This window comes from Bombina bombina, chromosome 3, assembly GCF_027579735.1.
Source record: "Bombina bombina isolate aBomBom1 chromosome 3, aBomBom1.pri, whole genome shotgun sequence".
Classification (NCBI taxonomy): domain Eukaryota; kingdom Metazoa; phylum Chordata; class Amphibia; order Anura; family Bombinatoridae; genus Bombina; species Bombina bombina.
In genome coordinates this window covers 567,002,636-567,024,893 of record NC_069501.1, presented here as the reverse complement: position 1 = coordinate 567,024,893, position 22,258 = coordinate 567,002,636, and the positions used below count along the sequence as shown (strand labels likewise).

The window sequence follows — 22,258 nt, the reverse complement described above, 5'->3', positions numbered from 1 at the left end:
TTGGAAACTTTTATAATTATTATTTTATGCTCTGTATGAACAACATTTTTTTTTTATATATATATTCTTTTACTACAGACATACAGTGGTAGCTTTCTAAATTGTATCTGTTTGAAGTGAAGTCAGTGATTAGTAAAAGAATTTAAGGCAAACCAAACCAGAATTTTCCCAGTTTTAAAACAAGCAGGAAAAAAAAAGCAACACTTTTTTTAAACCAATACTTATTTACATTTTATTTTGAAAGAAAAAAAAAAAAAAACAAGAGAAAAACAGCACACTCTACAAGCAGTCTTTTTTGTTTTAAGAAAATATCCATTACTCAACTTACAATGTAGACAAATTTTTATATACAGGTTTCTTAAGTATTAAGATTGTAAGTTTTAAAGTTTTTAATCCAAGTCTCCTACGCATACATTTACATCAGAGTGCCCAATCTAGTCAGCATCTGGTATTTTATCCAACCCAATTTGGTCATCCTTGTTTTGCAATAAAGGTTTTCCACTGTGAAAGTGCAGCCTACATTTACTCTTGAATAGTTAGGCAAGCAAATTATCCAAAATATTTGTGTGTGGAGGAACAAAAATACATATTTTATTTTAATATTAAACCTTTTGAAATCTAAAAACAGAAACTAAGTGCATCACAGTTTAATTGTAGAAAGACTGATATTGACATGAACAAACTGTCAAACATGCCAGTACTGCATGATTTGAATGTGAGAAGTAACAACTTGCGGGGACCATATATTTGAAGATGGGTCCCCAGTCAGCATCATTGTCACCATTTCTGTTGCATTAAACATCAAGATGGAGCCACTTTTAATTTAGTCTCCGTCTGTTGACTTGTAATGTTCATCATCCACTGTAGAATAAATGTGACCTTCATTGCTGAGAAATTCTACAGCTTGCCTGGGTGGGAAGATTTACATTAGAGCAATTTATATCTTGAACTTTAGCAGCTGAACATGTAAACTGAAGAGATTATTTTGGCTTTCATACTTACTTGATTGTATTTACATTCATTCCATTAAGTCTCTTTCTCAGCTCATCAAATGCCATTCCTTCTGTTCCTCTACAACTTTTGATCAGATTCAAGATCTGAAAAATAGAAACAATTATACACCTACTTAAAACTTAATTAGCAACCAGTCACACTTAGTAGAAAGCTAATCTATTGAACACAGACTCCCACTTATTTAAGAACCTAGAAAAGGATTGGAAATTATATTAGTCTCTCTCGTTACCCTTATATCCATTTCGTTATGCTATAACCTATCCGGAAAATCAAAAGCCACCATCACTCGTAAAATGAATTTCTTAAAACAAGGGAAGAATTAAGTCACTGGGGCCTAGGTCTAGTAGATACAGTGGATATAAAAAGTCTACGCACCCCTGTTAAAATGTCAGGTTTCTGTGATGTAAAAAATGAGACAAAGATAAATCATTTCAGAACTTTTTCCACCTTTAATGTGACCTATAAACTGTACAACACAATTGAAAAACAAACTGAAATCTTTTAGATAAAGGGAAATAAAAAAAAAAAAAAAAATATGGTTGCATAAGTGTGAACACCCTTAAACTAATACTTTAATGAAGCACCCTTTGATTTTATTACAGCACTCAGTCTTTTTGGGTATGAGTTTTTCAGCACACATTTTGACTTGGCAAGATTTGCCCACTCTTCATTGCAAAAACACTCCAAATCTGTCACATTGCGAGGGCATCTCCTGTGCACAGCTCTCTTCAGATCACCCCACAGATTTTCAATCGGATTCAGGTCTGGGCTCTGGCTGGGCCATTCCAACACTTTAATCTTCTTCTGGTGAAGCCATTCCTTTGTTGATTTGGATGTATGCTTTGGGTCGTTGTCATGCTGAAAGATGAAGTTCCTCTTCATATTCAGCTTTCTAGCAGAAGCCTGAAGGTTTTGTGCCAATATTGACTGGTATTTAGAACTGTTCATAATTCCCTCTAGCTTAACGAAGGCCCCAGTTACAGCTGAAGAAAAACAGCCCCAAAGCATGATGCTGCCACCACCATGCTTCACTGTGGGTATGGTGTTCTTTTGGTGATGTGCAGTGTTTTTGCACCAAACAGCTTTTGGAATTATGGCCAAAAAGTTTAACCTTGGTTTCATCAGACCTTAACACCTTTTCCCACATGCTTTTGGGAGACTTCAGATGTGTTTTTGCAAAATGTAGCCTGGCTTGGATGTTTTTCTTCGTAAGAAAAGGCTTTCGTCTTGCCACTCTACCCCATAGCCCAGACATAAGAATATGGGTGATCGTTGTCACATGTACCACACAGCCAGTACTTGCCAGATATTCCTGCAGCTCCTTTAATGTTGCTGTAGGCCTCCCAGACCAGTTTTCTTCTTGTCTTCATCAATTTTGGAGGGACGTCCAGTTCTTGGTAATGTCACTGTGACGACGACTGTCTTCACTGTGTTCCATGGTATATCTAATGCCTTGGAAATTCTTTTGTACCCTTCTCCTGACTGATACCTTTTAACAACGAGATCCCTCTAATGCTTTGGAAGCTCTCTGTGGACCATGGCTTTTGCTGTGGGATGCGACTAAGAAAATTTCAGGAAAGACCAACTAGAGCAGCTGAACTTTATTCAGGGTTAAATCAGAGGCACTTTAAAATTATGGCAGGTGTATGCTGACTCCTATTTAACATGATTTTGAATGTGATTGCTTAATTCTGAACACAGCTACATCCCCAGTTATAAGAGGGTGTGCACATTTATGCAACCACATTATTTTAGGGGTTTTTTTTCCTCCACCTAAAAGATTTCAGTTTGTTTTTCAATTGAGTTGTACAGTTTATAGGTCACATTAAAGGTGGAAAAAGTTCTGAAATGATTTATCTTTGTCTCATTTTTTTACATCACAGAAACCTGACATTTTAAAAGGGGTGTGTAGACTTTTTATATCCACTGTATGTGCACATCATTCCATAGGAAGGTGGCCTGAAGCCATACTATAGACATACTATAAACCAACACCTAGAAAACCTTAACCCAATATTACTTTTGTTATCCTCCCATATACAGATAAGAACACATCAAAATTCACAAGACAAAGAAGGACAAAAGGAAATAAAGTTGAGCCATGTAATTACAACCATGTAATTTGTTATCAGTATCCTTTACCTGACTCTGATGGGCAGTCAGTCCATTTGTTTGCATGCTATTCCCTCCATTAAAAGATCCTCCTGATGTATCTGTCATTCCCATGTGTCCTGGAGTACTGAGAGCATGAGAAGATACTCCTCCCGTTTGCTTTAATTTAAAAAGCACAAATCAAAGCATTAGTTTTCAACCATAAGGAAATTAAGTATTTTCATTTACAAACAATTATTCTGATTGAATAATTTAAATATGACTAAAAAGGGTTTGACAAATGTATTTGAACACCAATATTATATAGTTTAGATATAAATTTGTGTATGCTATAGTATAATAAAAAAAAAAAAAAAAAAGTGGTGGTGAGTAAAAGTGGTCAATGAAATTAATGACTTGTCCGACTGTAAAATAGGACAAATCAGGAGCCCATTAAGCAGTACCGTCTGTACTGTAAAAGCCACACTGGTGTTTTAAGAGCAACAGTCTCCAGAGTTATGACAGCTCACGCAAAGTATGGCAAGACTTCATCTGCAAATAAAATTAGTGGGCAAAAACAGAATGATAGGGACCATCAAACACTAAGACCAAACACAGAATTACTGCAGCAAAAGTGACAGCAGAACTCAACTACCTTGAAGACCTGGTTTCCACAAAAAACAGCCCACAGAGAACTTAAAGCAGGGGCGCCCACACTTTGTGTTGGGATCTACTTTTCAAATTCAAATGACCAGCTCAACGAGAGCTACCCACTAAAAATAGGCCGGCTTCTAAGATTACATTCCTGCTTTACAAATAAAGATACGAAGAGAATGAAGAAAAATTGATCAGAGTAAATTAGAAAGTTGTTTAAAATTGCATGTTCTATATCTGAATCATAAAAAAAAAGGGTGTTTCATATCCCTTTAACCCTTTAATGACCACAGCACTTTTCCATTTTCTGTCCGTTTGGGACCAAGGCTATTTTTACATTTTTGAGGTGTTTGTGTTTAGCTGTAATTTTCCTCTTACTCATTTACTGTACCCACACATTATATACCGTTTTTCTCGCCATTAAATGGACTTTCTAAAGATACCATTATTTTCATCATATCTTATAATTTACTATAAAAATAAAAAAAATATATAAAATGAGGAAAAAATGGAAAGAAAAAAAAAAACACACAATTTTTCTAACTTTGACACCCAAAATCTGTTACACATCTAAAACCACCAAAAAACACCCATGCTAAATAAATAGTTTCTAAATTTTGTCCTGATTTTAGACATACCCAATGTTTACATGTTCTTTGCTTTTTTTGTAAACTATAGGGCCATAAATACAAGTAGCACTTTGCTATTTCCAAACCATTTCTTTTCAAAATTAGCGATAGTTACATTAGAACACTGATATCTTTCAGGAATCTCTGAATAGCCATTGACATGTATATATTTTTTTTTAGTAGACATCCCAAAGTATTGATCTAGGCCCATTTTGGTATATTTCATGCCACCATTTCACCGCCAAATGCAATCAAATACAAAAAATCGTTCACTTTTCACAAACTTTTGGTTTCTAACTTAATTTACAAACAGCTTGTGCAATTATGGCACAAATGGTTGTAAATGCTTCTCTGGGATCCCCTTTGTTCAGAAATAGCAGACATATATGACTTTGGCGTTGCTTTTTGGTAATTAGAAGGCCGCTAAATGCCACTGCGCACCACACGTGTATTATGCCCAGCAGTGAAGGGGTTAATTAGGGAGCATGTAGGGAGCTTTTTGGGGTAGTTTTAGCTTTAGTATAGTAGACAACCCCAAGTATTGATCTAGGCCAATTTTGGCATATTTCATGCCACCATTTCACCGCCAAATGCGATCAAATTAAAAAAAAGTTAATTTTTTTCTCAATTTTAGGTTTCTCACTGAAATTATTTACAAAACAGCTTGTGCAATTATGGCACAAATGGTTGTAAATGCTTCTCTGGGATCCCCTGTGTTCAGAAATAGCAGACATATATGGCTTTGGCATTGCTTTTTGGTAATTAGAAGGCCTCTAAATGCCGCTGCGCATCACACGTGTATTATGGCTAGCAGTGAAGGGGTTAATTATGTAGCTTGTAGGGAGCTTGCAGGGTTAATTTTAGCTTTAGTGTAGAGCTCAGCCTCCAACCTGAATCAGACCCCCTGATCCCTCCCAAACAGCTCTCTCCCCTCCCCCACAATTGTCCCCGCCATCTTAAGTACTGGCAGAAACTCTGCCAGTACTAAAATAAAAAGGTATTTGGTCCTTTTTAAAAAAAAAAAAAAAAAAAAAAAAAACATATTTACATATGCTGATGTGTAGGATCCCCCCTTAGACCCCAACCTCACTGATCCCCCACCAAACAGCTCTCTAACCCTTCCCCTCTGCCTTAATGGGCGCCATCTTGGGTACTGGCAGCTGTCTGCCAGTACCCAGTTTTGTAAAAAAAAATTGCCTTTTTTTTTTTTTTAAAAATGCCCTTTTCTGTAGTGTAGCTCCCCCCCCCCCCACCAAGAACAACCCCCAACCCCTTCCAGGTCCCTTAGATTACATTTTTAATATTTAAATTTTATTAGTTTTTTTAACAACTTTTTTTTTCTGTAGTGTAGCGGTTCCCACCCGCTCCCGCCCCGTGCACGCACGCCACCCCCCGTGCACACGCGCGCTCCCCCGTAGGTCCCGCCCCCAAACAATCCACACAGAGCATCGATGGCCGCCCACCCGCCTCCCACGTAAGCTCCCACCCACCAACGATACCGGTCATCGACGTCCGGTGCAGAGAGGGCCACAGAGTGGCTCTCTCTGCATCGGATGGCCAAGGGGGGGTTATTGTAGGATGCCTCCATATCGAGGCATCACTGCAATAACCGGAAAGCAGCTGGAAGCGAGCAGGATCGCTTCCAGCTGCTTTCCAGACCAAGGACGTACGCCACACGTCCTCGGTCATTAACTGTATTTTTTTTTTTAGGACGTGTGGCGTACGTCCTTGGTCGTTAAGGGGTTAAGGTTGCATGATTTAGCAACACATGAATGTTAAAAAGCATAAAGATACAACAGATTAATCCTGACGACAAAAGTAGCACTGACTAACTTTGGTTAACAGGAGAAACCCCTTGCGCCATGTTACAAAACATTGCATTCAAATAACTGCCACTGACCACCTTTACTTTGCACCGCAGGCTTGCACAAATAAATTTCAATAGTGCGTCATGCATAATATATTGACGCTTGGCCTGCTAACTATACCGCCATATCCATTGGGAGAGTACTCACTCAAATCATGCTTTTGATAGGCCAGTTGTTCAAAAATCATCTACATCGATTGTTTGTAATCGATGTCCCTCAAGATCCAATCCTGTAGCAGTTTTTGTGTCCGACCTGTCCCTTTGCACACTGCGTTAAAGCGCTATCCCTAGCAACCATACTCTACTGATGCGCAGTGTTGAGACCACATCTGCCATGAACTACCAGAAGGGCCTTCGGGATCTACTGGTAGATCCCTATCTATTGGGCACCCCTGACTTAAAGGGATACTAAACCCATTTTTTTTTTTAATTTCATGATTCAAATAGAGCATGCAATTTTAAGCAACTTTCTAATTTACTCCTACCATCAATTTATCTTTGTTTTCTTGCTATCTTTATTTAAAAAGCAGGAATTTAAAGCTTAGGAGCCAGCCCATTTTAGGTTCAGCACCCTGGATAGTGCTTGCTTTATGGTAACTACATTTAGCAAACCAATAAGCAAGCCTAACCCAGGTTCGGAACCAAAATGGGCCGGCTCTTAAGCTTTACATTCCTGATTTTTAAATAAAGATAGCAAGAGAAAGAAAAAAAATAGGAGTAAATTAGAAAGTTGTATGCTCTTTCTGAACCATTAAAGAAAAAAAAATTTTTAGTTTAGTGTCCCTCTAACAAAGACAACATCCATGGTAGAAACCAACGAGAAAAGGATGGTGTCATGATCATAAAACCTGGAAAGCAGAAGACTGCTATAAACAATGCCAGAACAGTTCAGTCTTGGACTGTAGAGAACCAAGATGAACTTCAACATCTATCCTGGCCAGACAATCATCTGACTTGAATACCACTGTGGGCAGTTTTGGAGAGCACAGCAAGAAGCAAACATCAAACATTTCTGAAGCAATTGACAGATGTTCTGAAAGACGAATGGTACAACATTCCGCTGGAGACTATTCAAAAAAGTTGTATGAATCTATTCCAAGAAGGTTGTAAGCTGTATAAAAAGGCATATAGTGGTCCAAACACCTTAAATCGCCAATTTCCCAGGTGTTCACATTATTTTGTCCAAACCCTGTATGTGCTCATTACAGCACATGAGTATGTTAGTATCTTTAAAGTTAAGTTAGACAGGTACAATGAAAAAGGTTGGAAATGTGATTATTTCTTAGGGAGAGAAAAAAAAAAATAATCATGCTAAGGATTTGACTTGGGGGGGGGGGGGGAACCAATATTTTTTGGCCAGTCACATCATATTACAGTGTTTAGGTAGGAAATGATAATATATAGAACTTACTGCTCCCTGGCTGTTGAGAATCATGTGAGACTGGACAACCTCCAGCATGTGCGATACAAATTCATTCATATCTTCAATTGGTGTTATCTTAAATGCTACAACACTTTTCTTATTCTAAAATGAAAAAAAGGACACTGATGTAAGTTGCCAACACAGGAAAATATATATTGGTGAACAAAAACGTGTTATACTTGTAAATTGGTGGACAGGGACATGTCTGTACATTATCAGCCAACAAGCAACCGGTACTTGATTAAAGGGACAGTCAAGTGAAAAAAAAAAAAAAAAAAATTAATGATTTAAATAGGGCATGCAATTTTAAACAATTTTCCAATTTACTTTTATCAGCAATTTTGCTTTATTCTCTGGGTATTCTTAGTTGAAAGCTAAACCTAGGAAGGCTCATGATAATTTCTAAGCCCTTGAAGGCCGCCTCTAATCACATGCTTTTATATTTGCTTTTTACAACAGGGGAGAGCTATTTCGTGTAAGCCATATAGATAACACGGATCACGCCTGTGACTTGTGGCAGACACTGCACTAATTGGCTAAAAGTCAGATAAATAAAATGTCATGTGATCAGAGGGCTGTCAGAAGATGCTTAGAAACCAGTTAATCACAGAGGTAAAAAGTGTATTAATATAAAACAGTGTTGGTTATGCAAAACTGGGGAATAGGTAATAAAGGAATTATCTATCTTTTTAAAGGACCAGTCAACACATTAGATTTGCATAATCAACAAATGCAAGATAATAAGACAACCCAATAGCACTTAGTCTGAACTTCAAATGAGTAGTAGATTTTTTTATAACAAATTTCAAAGTTATGTATATTTCCACTCCCCCCTGTACCATGTGATAGCAATCAGCCAATCACAAATGCATATACGTATAGTCTGAATTCTTGGACATGCTCAGTAGAATCTGGTGACTCAAAAATTGTAAATATAAAAGACTGCACTTTTTTTAATGGAAGTAAATTGGAAAGTTGTTTAAAATTACATGCTGTATCTGAATCGTGAGCATTTAATTTAATCTGAGTGTCCCTTTAAACAACAAACATTCTGGTGTTGACTGTCCCTTTAACCGTTGTTGTGTACACGTGCATTTTAATTTTAGATTTATCTTCTGTTCAACTTTTCCATGCAGTATTAAAAGCAATATTAAACACTGTATAATTAAGAGTAGCTAAAAAAAAAAAAAATATTTTATCATTTGTTTATTCCCCTTTCCCTTTAACACTCAAAAGTGTAGGCTTTTTAAACGCAATGAGAACTGGAAGTGTTTACTACAGATTTTACAAGCCTAACCCTGCAACATTCTACACACTAGTTGGTCGATCACTGTAGTCGTACAAAAGATTTTGAAAGGGTACTGCAAAGTAATGCAATGCAATCTGCAAAGGCTTAGAACAAGGTAATCAGGAGGTAAAAAAGTACAACATGAAAGTGTTGGTTGTGCACAATTATCCATCTTTAAAAAAAATAAATAATAAAAAAAAAAAAAACACACATTTTGGAGTAGACTGTCCCTTTAAATCAAAATGTACTTACTTGAAAGGAGCGAAGGTGACCAGCCACTTTAACATAACTGCCAGGAGGAACTACCATATTTTCACAGCTTGCCTCCTAACAAAATACAAATTAGTTGGTCAAAAGTAGTGCTCTATAGATTAATACTAAAATTAGATTAATAAAGACAGCTGCATCAAGAACATAACAGCACTTGCAATGTGTTAAATACTTACATCAGTGTCCACCCACTGCCTGACATCCATGGGTGCTGCAGTCATGTCATCCACCTTATACAAAATATTTGTTGGAGCCTTTTCTGCATGTCTTACTATCCCAACCACTGTGACCTGCAATATAAGGATCATATTACTTGAAAAGCAATTATGAATATACATAAAACATAAGTGTATGTTATATACACCAAGGATCTTTTTAATGGATGCACAACCCGGCTGATTTTACTAACCACCAGGCTAAAATTAAAAACAATATTAATCTAAAAATTAGCCAATATTAACATTTTATTACGACATTAAATACAGGTTAAATTATACAATATGTGCTTTTGGATAGGAGAAAATTTTATTACAATGTATTACAATGCCACCCACCCGGCTATTTCATAATACCAACCGGCTTGCAAAATGTCCTGATTCAGTTACACCTAGTGATAACGTGCATAAAATCCAGCACATAGCAATGAAATCGCCATAGACAATTGAGCGCTATGACTTTAAACGTGGCACTGTCATGGAATGCGACCTTTTGCCACAAGTTAGTTTGTGAAATTTCTTAAAAAGTTCAAGTGCTATTATTGTGAAGTGGAAGCGGCTAGGAGCAAATAAAACAACTCAACCACAAAGTGAAAGACCATGCGTATACATAAAGCAGAGCTGCCAAGTGCTAAGGCACGTAAAAATAGTCTATAATCTGTTGCATCACGACAGAGTTCCAAACTGTCTCTGGAAGAAACATCTGCACAAAAACTGTGCGTTGGGAGCTTCATGAAATGTGATTCTATGGCCCGAGACACTGTACAAACGAGGAATCGCAACAAAATTTTAAGGGATTAGGTTTAGTAGCTTAGGAGATATTTTAAATTGAAACTGGTATTAGATGAAAATGGTATTTGAATAAATTGTGTTTGTAAGGATCTGCTGTTACATTGGGTGAAAATTTGTCAAATTAGTGTTTGAGCTATTTGTGTTGTAAAGTAATCATTGTGTGTGGTGCAAAGCTCAGCATGTCAGACTTATTGTACAGTGTTCAAATAATTACTAAATGCTGTTTAATCTTAATTTTCCTTTTGATGTTCCTGTGTATTTTGTGATATGTATATTTTCTTTAAGTATAAAAACCATGCATTGTGCATGTGAATTAAAGAGGAAAAAAAAAAAAAAAGGAAATTACGTAATGTCTATAGATCAAGTTCTTAATAAAACGTTAAGAGGAAGGAGATTCACAACTTAAACTGCCCCTGCCCTGGGTGCTTTGCATGACATCACACGAGATCCTACAGATCAGAGAAACATTTTTTTATATTTAAATCATCAATGACATCCTACACAAAAACAAAATTTTTGCTTACCCGATAAATTTCTCTTTCTTTCCGGACATGTAAAGTCAGCATCATTCCAATTACTAGTGGGATATTTAACTCCTGGCAAGCAGAAGGAGGAAGCAAAGGGCACCATAGCAAAACTGTTAAGTGTCATTTCCCTTACCCATAATCCCCAGTCATTCAGCCGAAGAAAAAAAAATGGAGAAAGAAGAAACACAAGGGTTAAAAGGTGCCTGAGGTTTACTCAACAAAACTGCTGAATTATAATTATGAAGAGGGCGGGGTCGTGGACTCTCCATGTCCGGAAAGAAAGAAATTTATCAGGTAAGCATACATTTTGTTTTCTTTCCTAATACATGGAGAGTTCACAAAGTCATTCCAATTACTAGTGGGAACCAACCCCAAGGCAGAACATGCAGTGATCTGAGATGTGTTGTCTAATTTAACATTTTATTCAAAAATAACCTACAGGAAAATTTTCCATTTCAAAAAAAATCTCATTGCAGAAAGTAAAATGTTCTGCCTCTGGGGGAACCAATACCCAAGCTAGAGGACACAAAATGAACAGGGAGGGAGGAGAGAGATAAAAAAAAAAAAAAAAAAAAAAAAAAAGGCATGAGGACATAAACAGAAGGCACCAACACTTGAAGAACCTTTCTCCCAAAAGAAGCCTCGGCCGAGGCAAAAGTATCAAATTTGTAGAAATTGGAAAAGTATGCAGAGGACCATGTTGACGCCTTGCAAATCTGTTTCAAAGACGCTTCAATATTTAAAAGACCAAGAAATGGAGACAGCCCTAATGGAATGAGCCGTAATTTTCTTAGGAGGCTGCTGTCCAGCAGTCTCATAAGCCAAACGAATCAAACTTCTCAACCAGAGAGACAGAGTAGTAGAAGTGGCCTTCCGACCCTTACGCTTTCCAGAGAAAACAAACAAGGCAGAAGACTGCCGAAAATCTTCAGTAGCTTGTAAGTAAAATTTTAGAGCCCGCAAAACATCCAAGTTAAGCAAAAAGAAGGAACAACAATTTCCTGATTAAGGTTTCGATCCACCAACACCTTAGGGAGAAAACCAAGTATAGTATGAAGGACCGCTTTATCAGCATGAAAAATAAGGTACCGGGAAAATCACACTGCAGACTCTCTTCCAGCGGAAGAAATAGCAACACACAACCTTCCAAGATAATTTTATATCAACAACATGCATTGGCTCAAACGGAGCCTGCTGCAAAACTAAGAACTAGATTAGGGCTCCACAGGGGAGCGACAGGTTTAAACACAGGAATGATTCTTACCAGGACCTGAACAAAGGCTTGAATGTCTGATAATTCTGCCACACGTTTGTGCAAAAGGATAGATAATGCAGAAATCTGACCCTTTAGAGTACTGACCGATAGACCCTTCTCCAGGTCATCCTGGGGACAAAAAAATCCAGGGAATCTTCATCCGGCTCCAGGAGAGCCCCTTAGATTTGCACCAATAAAGATATTTACTCCATATCTTATGGTAAATCTTGTGAGTAACAGGTTTGCAAGCCTTAAGCATAGTTTCAATGACCGCTTCAGAAAATCCACGTCTAGTCAGAACTAGGCGTTCAATCTCCAAGCAGTCAGCGTTAGAGTATCAAGGTTTGGGTAGAGATGACATCCTTACCAGATCCGGCGAGGCCACGCAGAAGCTATTAGGATCACCTATGCTTCCTCCTGTTTAATACAATCAATGACTCTTGGAAGGAGAGCAAACAGATGTGTCAGAGAAAACCTCCAAGGAACCGCTAGAGCATCTATCAGAACGGCCTGAGGACCTCGACCTCAAACCATACTTTGGAACCTTGGAGTTTTGGCGGGACACCATCAGATCCAACGCTGGAACGCCCACCTGAGGGTTATCTGATAGAAAACACTTCTGGATGGAGAGCCCACTCCCCAGGATGAAAGATCCGTCTCCCAGTGTCCACTCCTGGAAAGTGGATGGCAGATAGAAGATAATCATGGGCTTCAGCCCACTGCAGAATGCAAGTCACCTCCTTAATGGCTAAGGAACTCAGAGTTCCTCCCTGGTGGTTGATGTAAGCCACTGAGGTGATGTTGTCTGACTAATCTGATAAACCGGACTAAAGACAGATGAGGCCACGCTGATAGGGCATTGACGATAGCTCTCAACGCCAAGATGTTTATGGGAAGAGAAGACTCTTCCCGAGGCCAAAGGCCCTGAGCCTTCGGAAAAGCCCAAACAGCTCCCGAGCCTGATGTCCATAGTCACAATCTCCCAGGAAAGTCTCAGAAAGCAAGTGCCCCGAGACAGATGTTTCTGCGACATCCACCAAGAGAGTCTGTTAGAGGGTTCAGATTTATTCTCTGTGATAAATCCGAATAGTCTCCATTCCATTGACTGAGCATACAAGGTTGCAGCGGTCGCAGATGGAACCGAGCAAAACAAATGATGTCCATGAATGCCACCATCAGACCAATCACATCCATGCATTGAGCCACTGATGGACGAAAGGCAGACAGCAAGAAGTTTGGATTTTCTGACCTCCGTCGGGAAAATGTTCATGGACAGGGAATCTATGATTGCCCCTAGGAAACACACTTTGGTAGATGGGATTAGAGAACTTTTCCAAATTCACCTTCCAACCGTGGGAACGTAGAAAAGACAACAGTATCTCTATATGAGATTGGGCTAGTTGAAAAGATGACGCCTGAAGCAGAATGTCGCCTAGATAAGGCGCCACCACAATTCCATGGGATCAAATTACTGCCAATAACGCTCCCAGAACCTTTGTGAATATTCTGGGAGCTGAGGCCAAACCAAACGGAAGGGCAACAAACTGAAAATGCTTGACAAGAAAAGCAAATCTGAGAAACTGGTGACGTGTAGGTACGCGTCCTTCGGGTCACTGGTCGTCATGAACTGACCCTCCTAGACCAATGGAACGAATAGTTTCCATCTTGAAGGACGGAACCCTGAGGAATTTGTTGACACTTGAGATCTAGGATGGGACGAAGAATCCCTTCCTTTTTGGGAACCACAAACAGATTTGAGTAGAATCCTAGACTTTGTTCCCTTAGAGGAAATGGTACAATGACACCCAGGGAGGAAAGGTCCTTTACACAATTTAAGAAGGCCTCCTTTACCTGGTTTCAGGATAATCTTGACAGGAGAAATTTGCCCCTTGGAGGGCAAGACTTGAATCCTATCTTTTAACCCTGAGATACTATGCCCACAGCCCATGGATCTGGGACATCACGAATCCAGGCCTTCCTGAAAAAGTAAAGTCAGTGTCAGTTGAGGGCTTTTTGTTTTGTTTTCCCTTGTTCCAAGGCTGGCTGACCAAGAGGACCTGGATTGCTCTGGTTTAGAAGAGGAAGACTTTTGTTCCTTAAAGTTGCAAAAAGAACGAAAATTAGAAGATTGTCGACCCCTAGGTCTATTCTTGTCCTGAGGTAGGAAAGATCCCTTTCCACCTGTAATCTCCAAAATGATTTCCGCCAGACCAGGTCCAAACAGACCTTATAAGGTAAAGCTAAAAGCTTGGCCTTAGAAGAGACATCAGCTGACCAAGATTTTAACCACAGGGCTCTGCGAGCTAGCACAGTGAAACTAGACATCTTAGCTCCCAGTCTAATCATTTGCATGTTGGCATCACAGATAAAAGGTATTGGCCAATTTAAGAGCTTTGATCCTATCCTGGATCTCCTCTACAGTAGTTTCCTGAAAAATAAGATCAGCCAAGGCATCTTTTGGGCTTTTTTCACTCTCTCTGAGGACCATACATATTTGGGACAGTGTTTAAAAAAATACAGAATGTTGTACTTAAGGCAATATTTCTGCAAGGTATACCACACTATACCTGAACATTTTTAAGTATTTAATTTAACAGAATTTCTATAACATGTTTGCAAGCATGTACACCAAAGCTAATTTTACAATGCAGACCTTTCATTTAAAAAAAAAAAAATCTGAGAAATTCCCATGTTTGTGTATTTGGTTTCTACTTACAAGAAAGATCATTACACACCTGTGAAAGTTCTACTTCCCCTATCCTGAACACCTCATCACTCTGGGAGGCAGAAAGCAGCTGGGACACGGTACAAGGTACTATCTGCTGTGCTCTGGATCTCTTAAAAAAAAAAAAAAAAAAAAAAAAAAAAAAAGAAGAAGAAGAAGACAAACAAAATAATTATGTTATTATTGCTACAAGATGCCCAAATATGCCTTAACTTGTATTTAATAGCTAAGCAAATAAACAAATGCCTCTTGAATTCTAAAAGTATTATTATATATTTGAGTTGTAGCACTCATAGTAACCAGTGCTACTTTGAAATAAGAGTTGCAGTTACAATTAAATGCAGAGGCAATGAAGACTGTCAGCATAAGAAGCACTAACTCTAATCAATGTCTTGTACGGATGACTACGTTTTTCAAAGTAAAAGACAATAATGCTAATATTAACCCAACCTCATCGGCTAGAGGGTAAATCACCTTGAATGTTACTGTAGTTCATTATGGTACACAACAGCTTTAAAAATTATATAAAGGTCATACTGATGCTAAGGAAAAAGATTATAAAAAAAAGAAAAAAATTATTTTCAACAGGGGAAACCAAGAGAAGAACATTTAAAAATAAAAGTTAATTTAAAAGTGTCTTAAAATGACATGCTCTGTCTGAATCATGCAAGTTTAATTTTGACTTTCCTATCCCTTTAAAAAAATGTGGTAATGCACAAGCTAACCAGACAGTGACTGGTGTTAAACAATGGTATGAATTTTACAAATAAAGGGTCTTAAAAATGAGGTGTCTAGCAAATCTGATTTAAACTTGGTGCAGCTGGATCTTTTTTTAGGCCTCACAACTGTAAAATACAAAAACAACTTTTGTATTTTTCAGTTATTCATTTATTACAAATACACACTTATATATATATATATATATATATATATATATATACACATATACACACACACACACAGATAAGCTATAAAAAAATATATATAGTTTTATATTATGATGTTGCTATATACATACATACACACACTATATGGCCAAAAGTATGTGCAGAGTTTCTGGCTCCTAAATGTATGGGCTGGCTCCTAAATTTTGAGGGGGGAGAAAAAAAAAAAGTGTTGAGGATCCCATTAGTATTTTTTTTTTAATACTGTTTATGTAAAATATCATGCATCAAACACCATAATTAGAAATGCATCTCTCCACCTATAATGTTTATTTTTTTAATACACCACTGCCATACACACCGATTTCTTCTCTCCTTGTGTGGGTGCAGGGGATCCAAAGCCTCCAGGTGACTGCATATAGCCACCACCACCACCTGCCCCTGAACCACCATAACCACCATCAAATCCACCTAAAGAGGGGAAACAACACAATCCAGTTACCATTGTAGTCCATTATGTAACTCAAAATGTCCATTAGTGTGTGCGCATGTGAGATACATAACATACAAACTTAAAAACGTTAAGTTACTTGGTTAACATCCATTTTAATGGTCTCCTCATATGCATACAAATTTCTACAACCAGTTTTAAAATGCATGTTCAAATCCAGGGAATGAAAAATAATTAGCACCCACAACAGTACTGAGGCTGCAGGGCTCAGATACAGCCTGACAATGAAGGATAACCTAGCATAGGAATATTACAAATCAGTGCTGTCAATTACAAAGATTGCCGATAGTGATGTTGGATCAATGGCAAAGATACCAAGGAGTGAATAAGCTGCTGCTGTGATGCACTTTATAGTCTCCCTCTCTGTAACAAAGCAGAGCCTGAGAAAAATCTGTTCACAAACTTAAAGGGACACTGAACCCAAATTTTTTATTTTGTGATTCAGATAGAGCATGCAATTTTAAACAACTTTCTAATTTACTCCTATTATCAAATTTTCTTCAATCTCTTGGTATCTTTATTTGAAATGCAAGAATGTAAGTTGATGCCGGCCCATTTTTGGTGAACAACCTGGGTTGTTCTTGATGATTGGTGGATTAATTCATCCACCAATAAAAAAAAGAGCTGTCCAGAGTTCTGAACTATATAAAAAAAAAAAGCTTAGATGTCTTTTTCAAATAAAGATAGCAAGCGAACGAAGAAAAATTGATAAAAGGAGTAAATTAGAAAGTGGCTTAAAATTGCATGCTCTATCTGAATGACAAAAGAAAAAAAAATTGGGTTCAGTGTCCCTTTAAACACATAACACTAAATGAAATATAAAGCTCAAAAAAGGTAGGCCACAGAAACTGCAGGAGAAAGATAACATGTGAAAGGACTGCACTCCTTCTTGACAATGGAGCTGCTTGAACTGATAAATCATGTAAAGAGTTGAAAGCTACAAATACAGATGTTAATGCTTCTTATGCCCAAAAAGAATTTGGTGTAGCAACTTACACTAGTGTTACCCTCACAGTAACCACCTAAAACCTTAAAGTCATGATAAACATTCCCGTTTGTATAAACAGATCCAGAGTGTTTATACAGCCATATTTTAGACAGTTTAATTCACAAGTTTCAATGAAAATACACTTTAACTTACTTTTTAATGTAGTGCTAAAATGTAAACAACACCACGCTCTGGCCGCCCACTTCAAAACAATTTTTTGTGAGCTAACAGTTTGAACTGTTCTCCAATTGGTGCGCTAGGCACACAAAAAAAATAATAAATTATTAAGTGAGGGCCGTATGACTAGAGCACCGACGGGAGAACAGTTCAGTTAGCTCAAAAAAAAAAAAAAAAAAAAAAGTATGTTTTGAAGTAGGTGGCCAGGGCACGGGGTATTTGAATTTCAGCACATTAAAAAGTTAAGAGTCATTTCATTACAACTGATGAATTAAACTACATCAATAATATTGCTAACATTCCGGATGTTTATACAAAGGGGAAATTTACCTTCACTTTAACTGCAGTGATGTGCAGTTGCACCCCTCAAGAAACAAACTGTGCCTGCTGTTCAGTTGACTCACAAAAACTGACAGCCCCATAAACTGAAGTATACCCATACGTTACCAACAGACAAGCGCCACCCATTAGGGTGGATTTGATTTAAATCATCGTTTTCATTTTTAGAATAAAGGTTTATGATTTTTTTCCCCTAGTTATATCAGACCATTACTGATTTGGTTATATATCATATATGCATTGAAATCAATAAAATTACTGGAAAGTAAACTCTCTCCAGTTTAATAGGTTAATCGATCATATTTTATCAACTTTTCAACTGTACTTTACTGGGAGGAGAAAAAGAATAAAAATTACCTTCATTTAAATATTTTTATTTAACTAAACCAATTACATTTCATTTTTAATGCTTGCCCCTCCCTCCTCAAACTTAGGTCCTTGTGCAGATCTATTCAACACCAATCTTCTATTCAGCAAGCTTCTTAAAACTTAGTATGGGTTGATTTTGTGTACATAGAATTGCAGGGGAGTCATTGCTAAAATAGTTTCTATTTAAGATACATTATAATCTAAAACCTGAAATATAGACTAATTTTTAATTTTTCAACAAGATGCTGTAATGTTCATGGTTGTAAGCACGTCATGCTATCCCAGAGGTTTCTGTCAAATTATTTTGGGCAATTTTTCTATCTTGGCTCTGTAGTTCTCAAAATGAGAATTTGTGTCTGCAGAAATAACAGATACTTCTTCACAGCAAAATGTTATAAAATAAACATACAGAGTTGAGAAATAGACCTTAACAGGACATAATCATATTAAAACGCACTTAATTCACTTGGCATCCTTTGTTGAAGGAGCAATGGTGAGACAGCAGTACATTGCATCTGCACCAACTTTCAAATTGACTTCTATGATCTATTCTGCTTTATTATTTAGATATCCTTTGCTGAAGAAATAGCAATGCACATGGATGAGCCAATCACATGAGGCATCTATGTGCTGCCACCAATAGGCAGCTACTAAGACTATCTAGATATGCTTTTCAGCAAAGGATATCAAGAGAATAAAGCAGGATAATAGAAATTATAGAGTTGCTTAAAATTGCATGCTCTTTCTAAAAGATGAAAGAAAATGTTTGGGTTTTATGCCCCTTTAAACAGATTTTTTTTTTTTTTTTTTACAATAATTGATTTATATCCACCCTGCAGCCCATTTCATCTGCATGCCCCATTTGTTACATGATGGGACAGGTTGATGGGTTTATAACTATCTCTGGACCATGGTACTTAAGAGTTTAAATACGCAAGCATTAACATGTTTTTTGGCACATAACATTTCAATATTAACTTCTACTGAATTTAATCTTCACAATGTCTGCATTAACTAAACCTTAACACCACGCTAGAAGACATGTAATTGAATAAAAGACAAACAAGTCGGGATATTAGTATGTAGCAATTGTGACGCAGGAAAATTAAATCCCATTTTAATTTATTAGGACTTTTATATTTAACACGCGCTAAAACCGAAGTTAGAGACCTGTTTTATAAAATGCCAAATGAAAGCTACGTATTTTGTGTTTACATCATGCGAGATGACGCGCATACATAGACTCCGTAACTTTATTCGTGCACTGTCATAACGTGTCTCGAGAACAACAAATATCACGCACTGTGCTACGGAACGGGTGGTCGATACTCACCGTGATTGTTCCACATGTTGTTGGGTTTTCACCTTTCTCCAACACCAAAGTCTACAGTACTCAGCCCGCGAAATCTTCTGCCAAATCGGTGTTAACAACCCTCAGCGCGCTAACCTGTACATCCAATCAGAACGTGCTGTCGTAACCGCGCCAACTTGTTCTACCAATCAGTGAGTACCTTCTGTGCCATGGCTTCAGATAATTTACTCTCAACCAACGTCACTACTAGGCGACGGTGTTGGAGTTTTCGACATACAGTACCTGTTTTGCTCACATTTTAAAGTTACAGGTTCCATGTTTGTACAGGGCAAAACTGCTTTTTTTTCTTCTCTCCCAAAGAGTGTTATTTTTTTTGTTACGATTATATTAAGTCAAATAACACATCCTATATACACTGTAACATAAAATAAATTTCAGTAAATCAAAGTTGGAGCACGTATTTTAATAAAAAAAATGTATTTGATAGTGTCCCTGCATTTTCGAGTCTTTTCTGCAGATCACTTTATTATAGCTATAGCTAAACATTTTAACTCTGAAAAGAAGGATAATGACGAAACTGGTGTAGTAAAGTGAATGTCAATTTTGATGCTAAAGTGCCCTGTTTTAAAAAAATGATTAAAAACAGGGGCACTTTAATTCATCAAAATTTACATTTAACTCCTGTTGTGAAAAAAACTTACCTTTTAAACTTGACAGCAGCTCCGGCTTCCTCCGGTCGTTGCAAGCCATTTCTGACGTCAGAAATGATGGATAGGTCATCCTCCAATTATCACGGCTTCCCCCCCCTGGGGAATCAGTGTCTGATTCAACGCCGTGATAGACCCAGGAAGAGGCTTTGCGACGGGTGAAGGAAGCTGGAGCGGCTTTCATGTTTAAAAGGTAAGTTGTTTTTTTTCTCAACAGGAGTGAAATGTAAATTTTGATGAATTAAAGTGCCCCTGTTTTTAATCAAATTTTTAAAAACCGGGCACTTTAGCATCAAAATTGACATTCACTTTATTTTCATTGGTAATGCCTTAAAGAAACATAGAAAATAAAAGGGTGTGGGTAAAAGCCGGATGTTGCCGAATCCTTGTCTAATTTACACAGATATACACAAATTTAAGTGTTTTTCACACAAACACATCCAGACACTTCTGGATCCACCACTTTTTTTACACAAAAACATCTGGGTCCTTTCAGAACCAACACTTTTTTACAGAAAAACAGCCGGATCCCACCGGATCCATGTCTAATTTAGACAGATACACACAAATTTAAGGGTCCTATTCCAGACATCTCAACTCTCCCTGAAGTTCAGGGAGTCTCCCTCATTGTAATAGCTGCTCCCTTACGCCTGCAAATGAAATGCAAATGCAATTTCCAAACTACAAGTACCATGATCCAACGTGGCCCAAATCCAGAAACAGTGCTTCTTTAAAGGGCCAGTAAACCTAGAAAATAATGTTATATAATTCTGCACAAAGTGCAGAATTATATAACATTATATTAGTGCTAGCTTTATGCAACATAATATTGCGGTTACATTTTTATTAAAAAAGAGGGTTTTTCAGACCCGCCCTCTGTGATCTACTGAGTTTCTGTTTTTTTCACTGAGCGCATCTGGGCAGCTGTCTAGTCACAACCCGGCCCGATCGCGCCATTACACTCAATGCTCCTGCTCTGTCTGACAGCGGGAGAGAGCTACATTGAGTGTAATGGCGCGATCGGGGCGGGCTGTGACTAGACATCTGCCCAGATGCGCTCAGTGAAAAAAACAGACCCGCTCAGTAGAGCACAGAGGGCGGGTCTGAAAAACCCTCTTTTTTTAATAAAAATGTAACCGCAATAATATGTTGCATAAAGCTAGCACTAATATAATGTTCTATAATTCTGCACTTTGTGCAGAATTATATAACATTATTTTCTAGGTTTACTGGCCCTTTAAAGAATTACTTTAGTTGCGGTGAAGTCATCGAGCAGGAAGTCATTGTCACAGCAAAGTTCTAAAAAAGAGTAAAGAAGGCATCACATAGCATAATTCTGTATAAGAAAACTGGAGTGGTAAACTTAATACAATACAATCACATTTGGTGAAGCACTAAAATGTAGAGCAAACTGGGCAGATCGGATCCTCAGACTTGTCCGGTAAAACTCTCCTCTTGGCTCACAAAGCACAGATGACTGTTGTCTCTCTCCCCTCGCCGCAGGTGGTGTGTAGTTGCACTAGGGGATCCACCTCTCTGGCCCATACCGTCAGGTATTTGGAGTGAAAATGCAAAAGGATTCAGAAAGTAGCAAGTTGCTTAAAATCAAGTGTTTATTTAATACAATAAGAGTACAGCAACGCGTTTCTCAGTATACAATACTGTTTCTTCAGGCTTATCTGATATTGTCACAGCAGCTCTGTTTTTACTTTCAGCCACAGTGTCTGCCACCCTCCCTCCTGCTGTGGAGGCGGTGATAAGGCTCTTGGGGGAGGAGGAGAATTATCAGCAGGCAATATCAGCTGCAGCATAGGCTGAGTGAGAACTGAGAAAGAGGGCAAAGAGAGTGCGCCCCTGTGAGGGAGGAGATAGACATCCCTGCTGTCAGGTCCTTATAAAACTGACTCTACTGTGAGTACAAAACATAATTACAAATAGCCTCTCAAACTCAAAATCACACACGCTCCCAAACACAAAATCCGAAAGTCGTACACAGACAACTATACTGAGTACTTCACAAGCTGGAACGCTATGGAACCCTTAAAGCATGCATCAGTAACCAAAAAGCCTCCACTGATTTTAATAAAATAATACACAAATACTACCTTACTGCACGTAACTAAAATATTTAAACATTCAACAAACATACGATCACTGCAAAATAGGTTTGTTGTATGTGGTTGTGCAATAAAGGTACTTTTAGTTTAGTGGGAAGTCACTT

At 37.8% G+C, this 22,258-nt stretch overlaps 1 protein-coding gene across 1 annotated transcript; it reads right to left on the bottom strand.

Annotated features, from left to right (window-relative positions):
• Positions 1-204: 204 nt before the first annotated feature.
• RPA2 (replication protein A2) lies at positions 205-19,507 on the bottom strand. Its single transcript, XM_053704785.1, has 9 exons — positions 19,352-19,507; positions 15,996-16,105; positions 14,761-14,862; positions 9,413-9,526; positions 9,219-9,293; positions 7,667-7,780; positions 3,157-3,285; positions 1,003-1,097; positions 205-908 (listed from the first exon to the last, which is right to left on the bottom strand). The coding sequence occupies exons 1-9, from the start codon at positions 19,365-19,367 to the stop codon at positions 824-826; spliced, it is 840 nt and encodes a 279-aa protein (XP_053560760.1). The 5' UTR covers positions 19,368-19,507; the 3' UTR covers positions 205-823.
• Between the last annotated feature and the right edge of the window lie 2,751 nt (positions 19,508-22,258).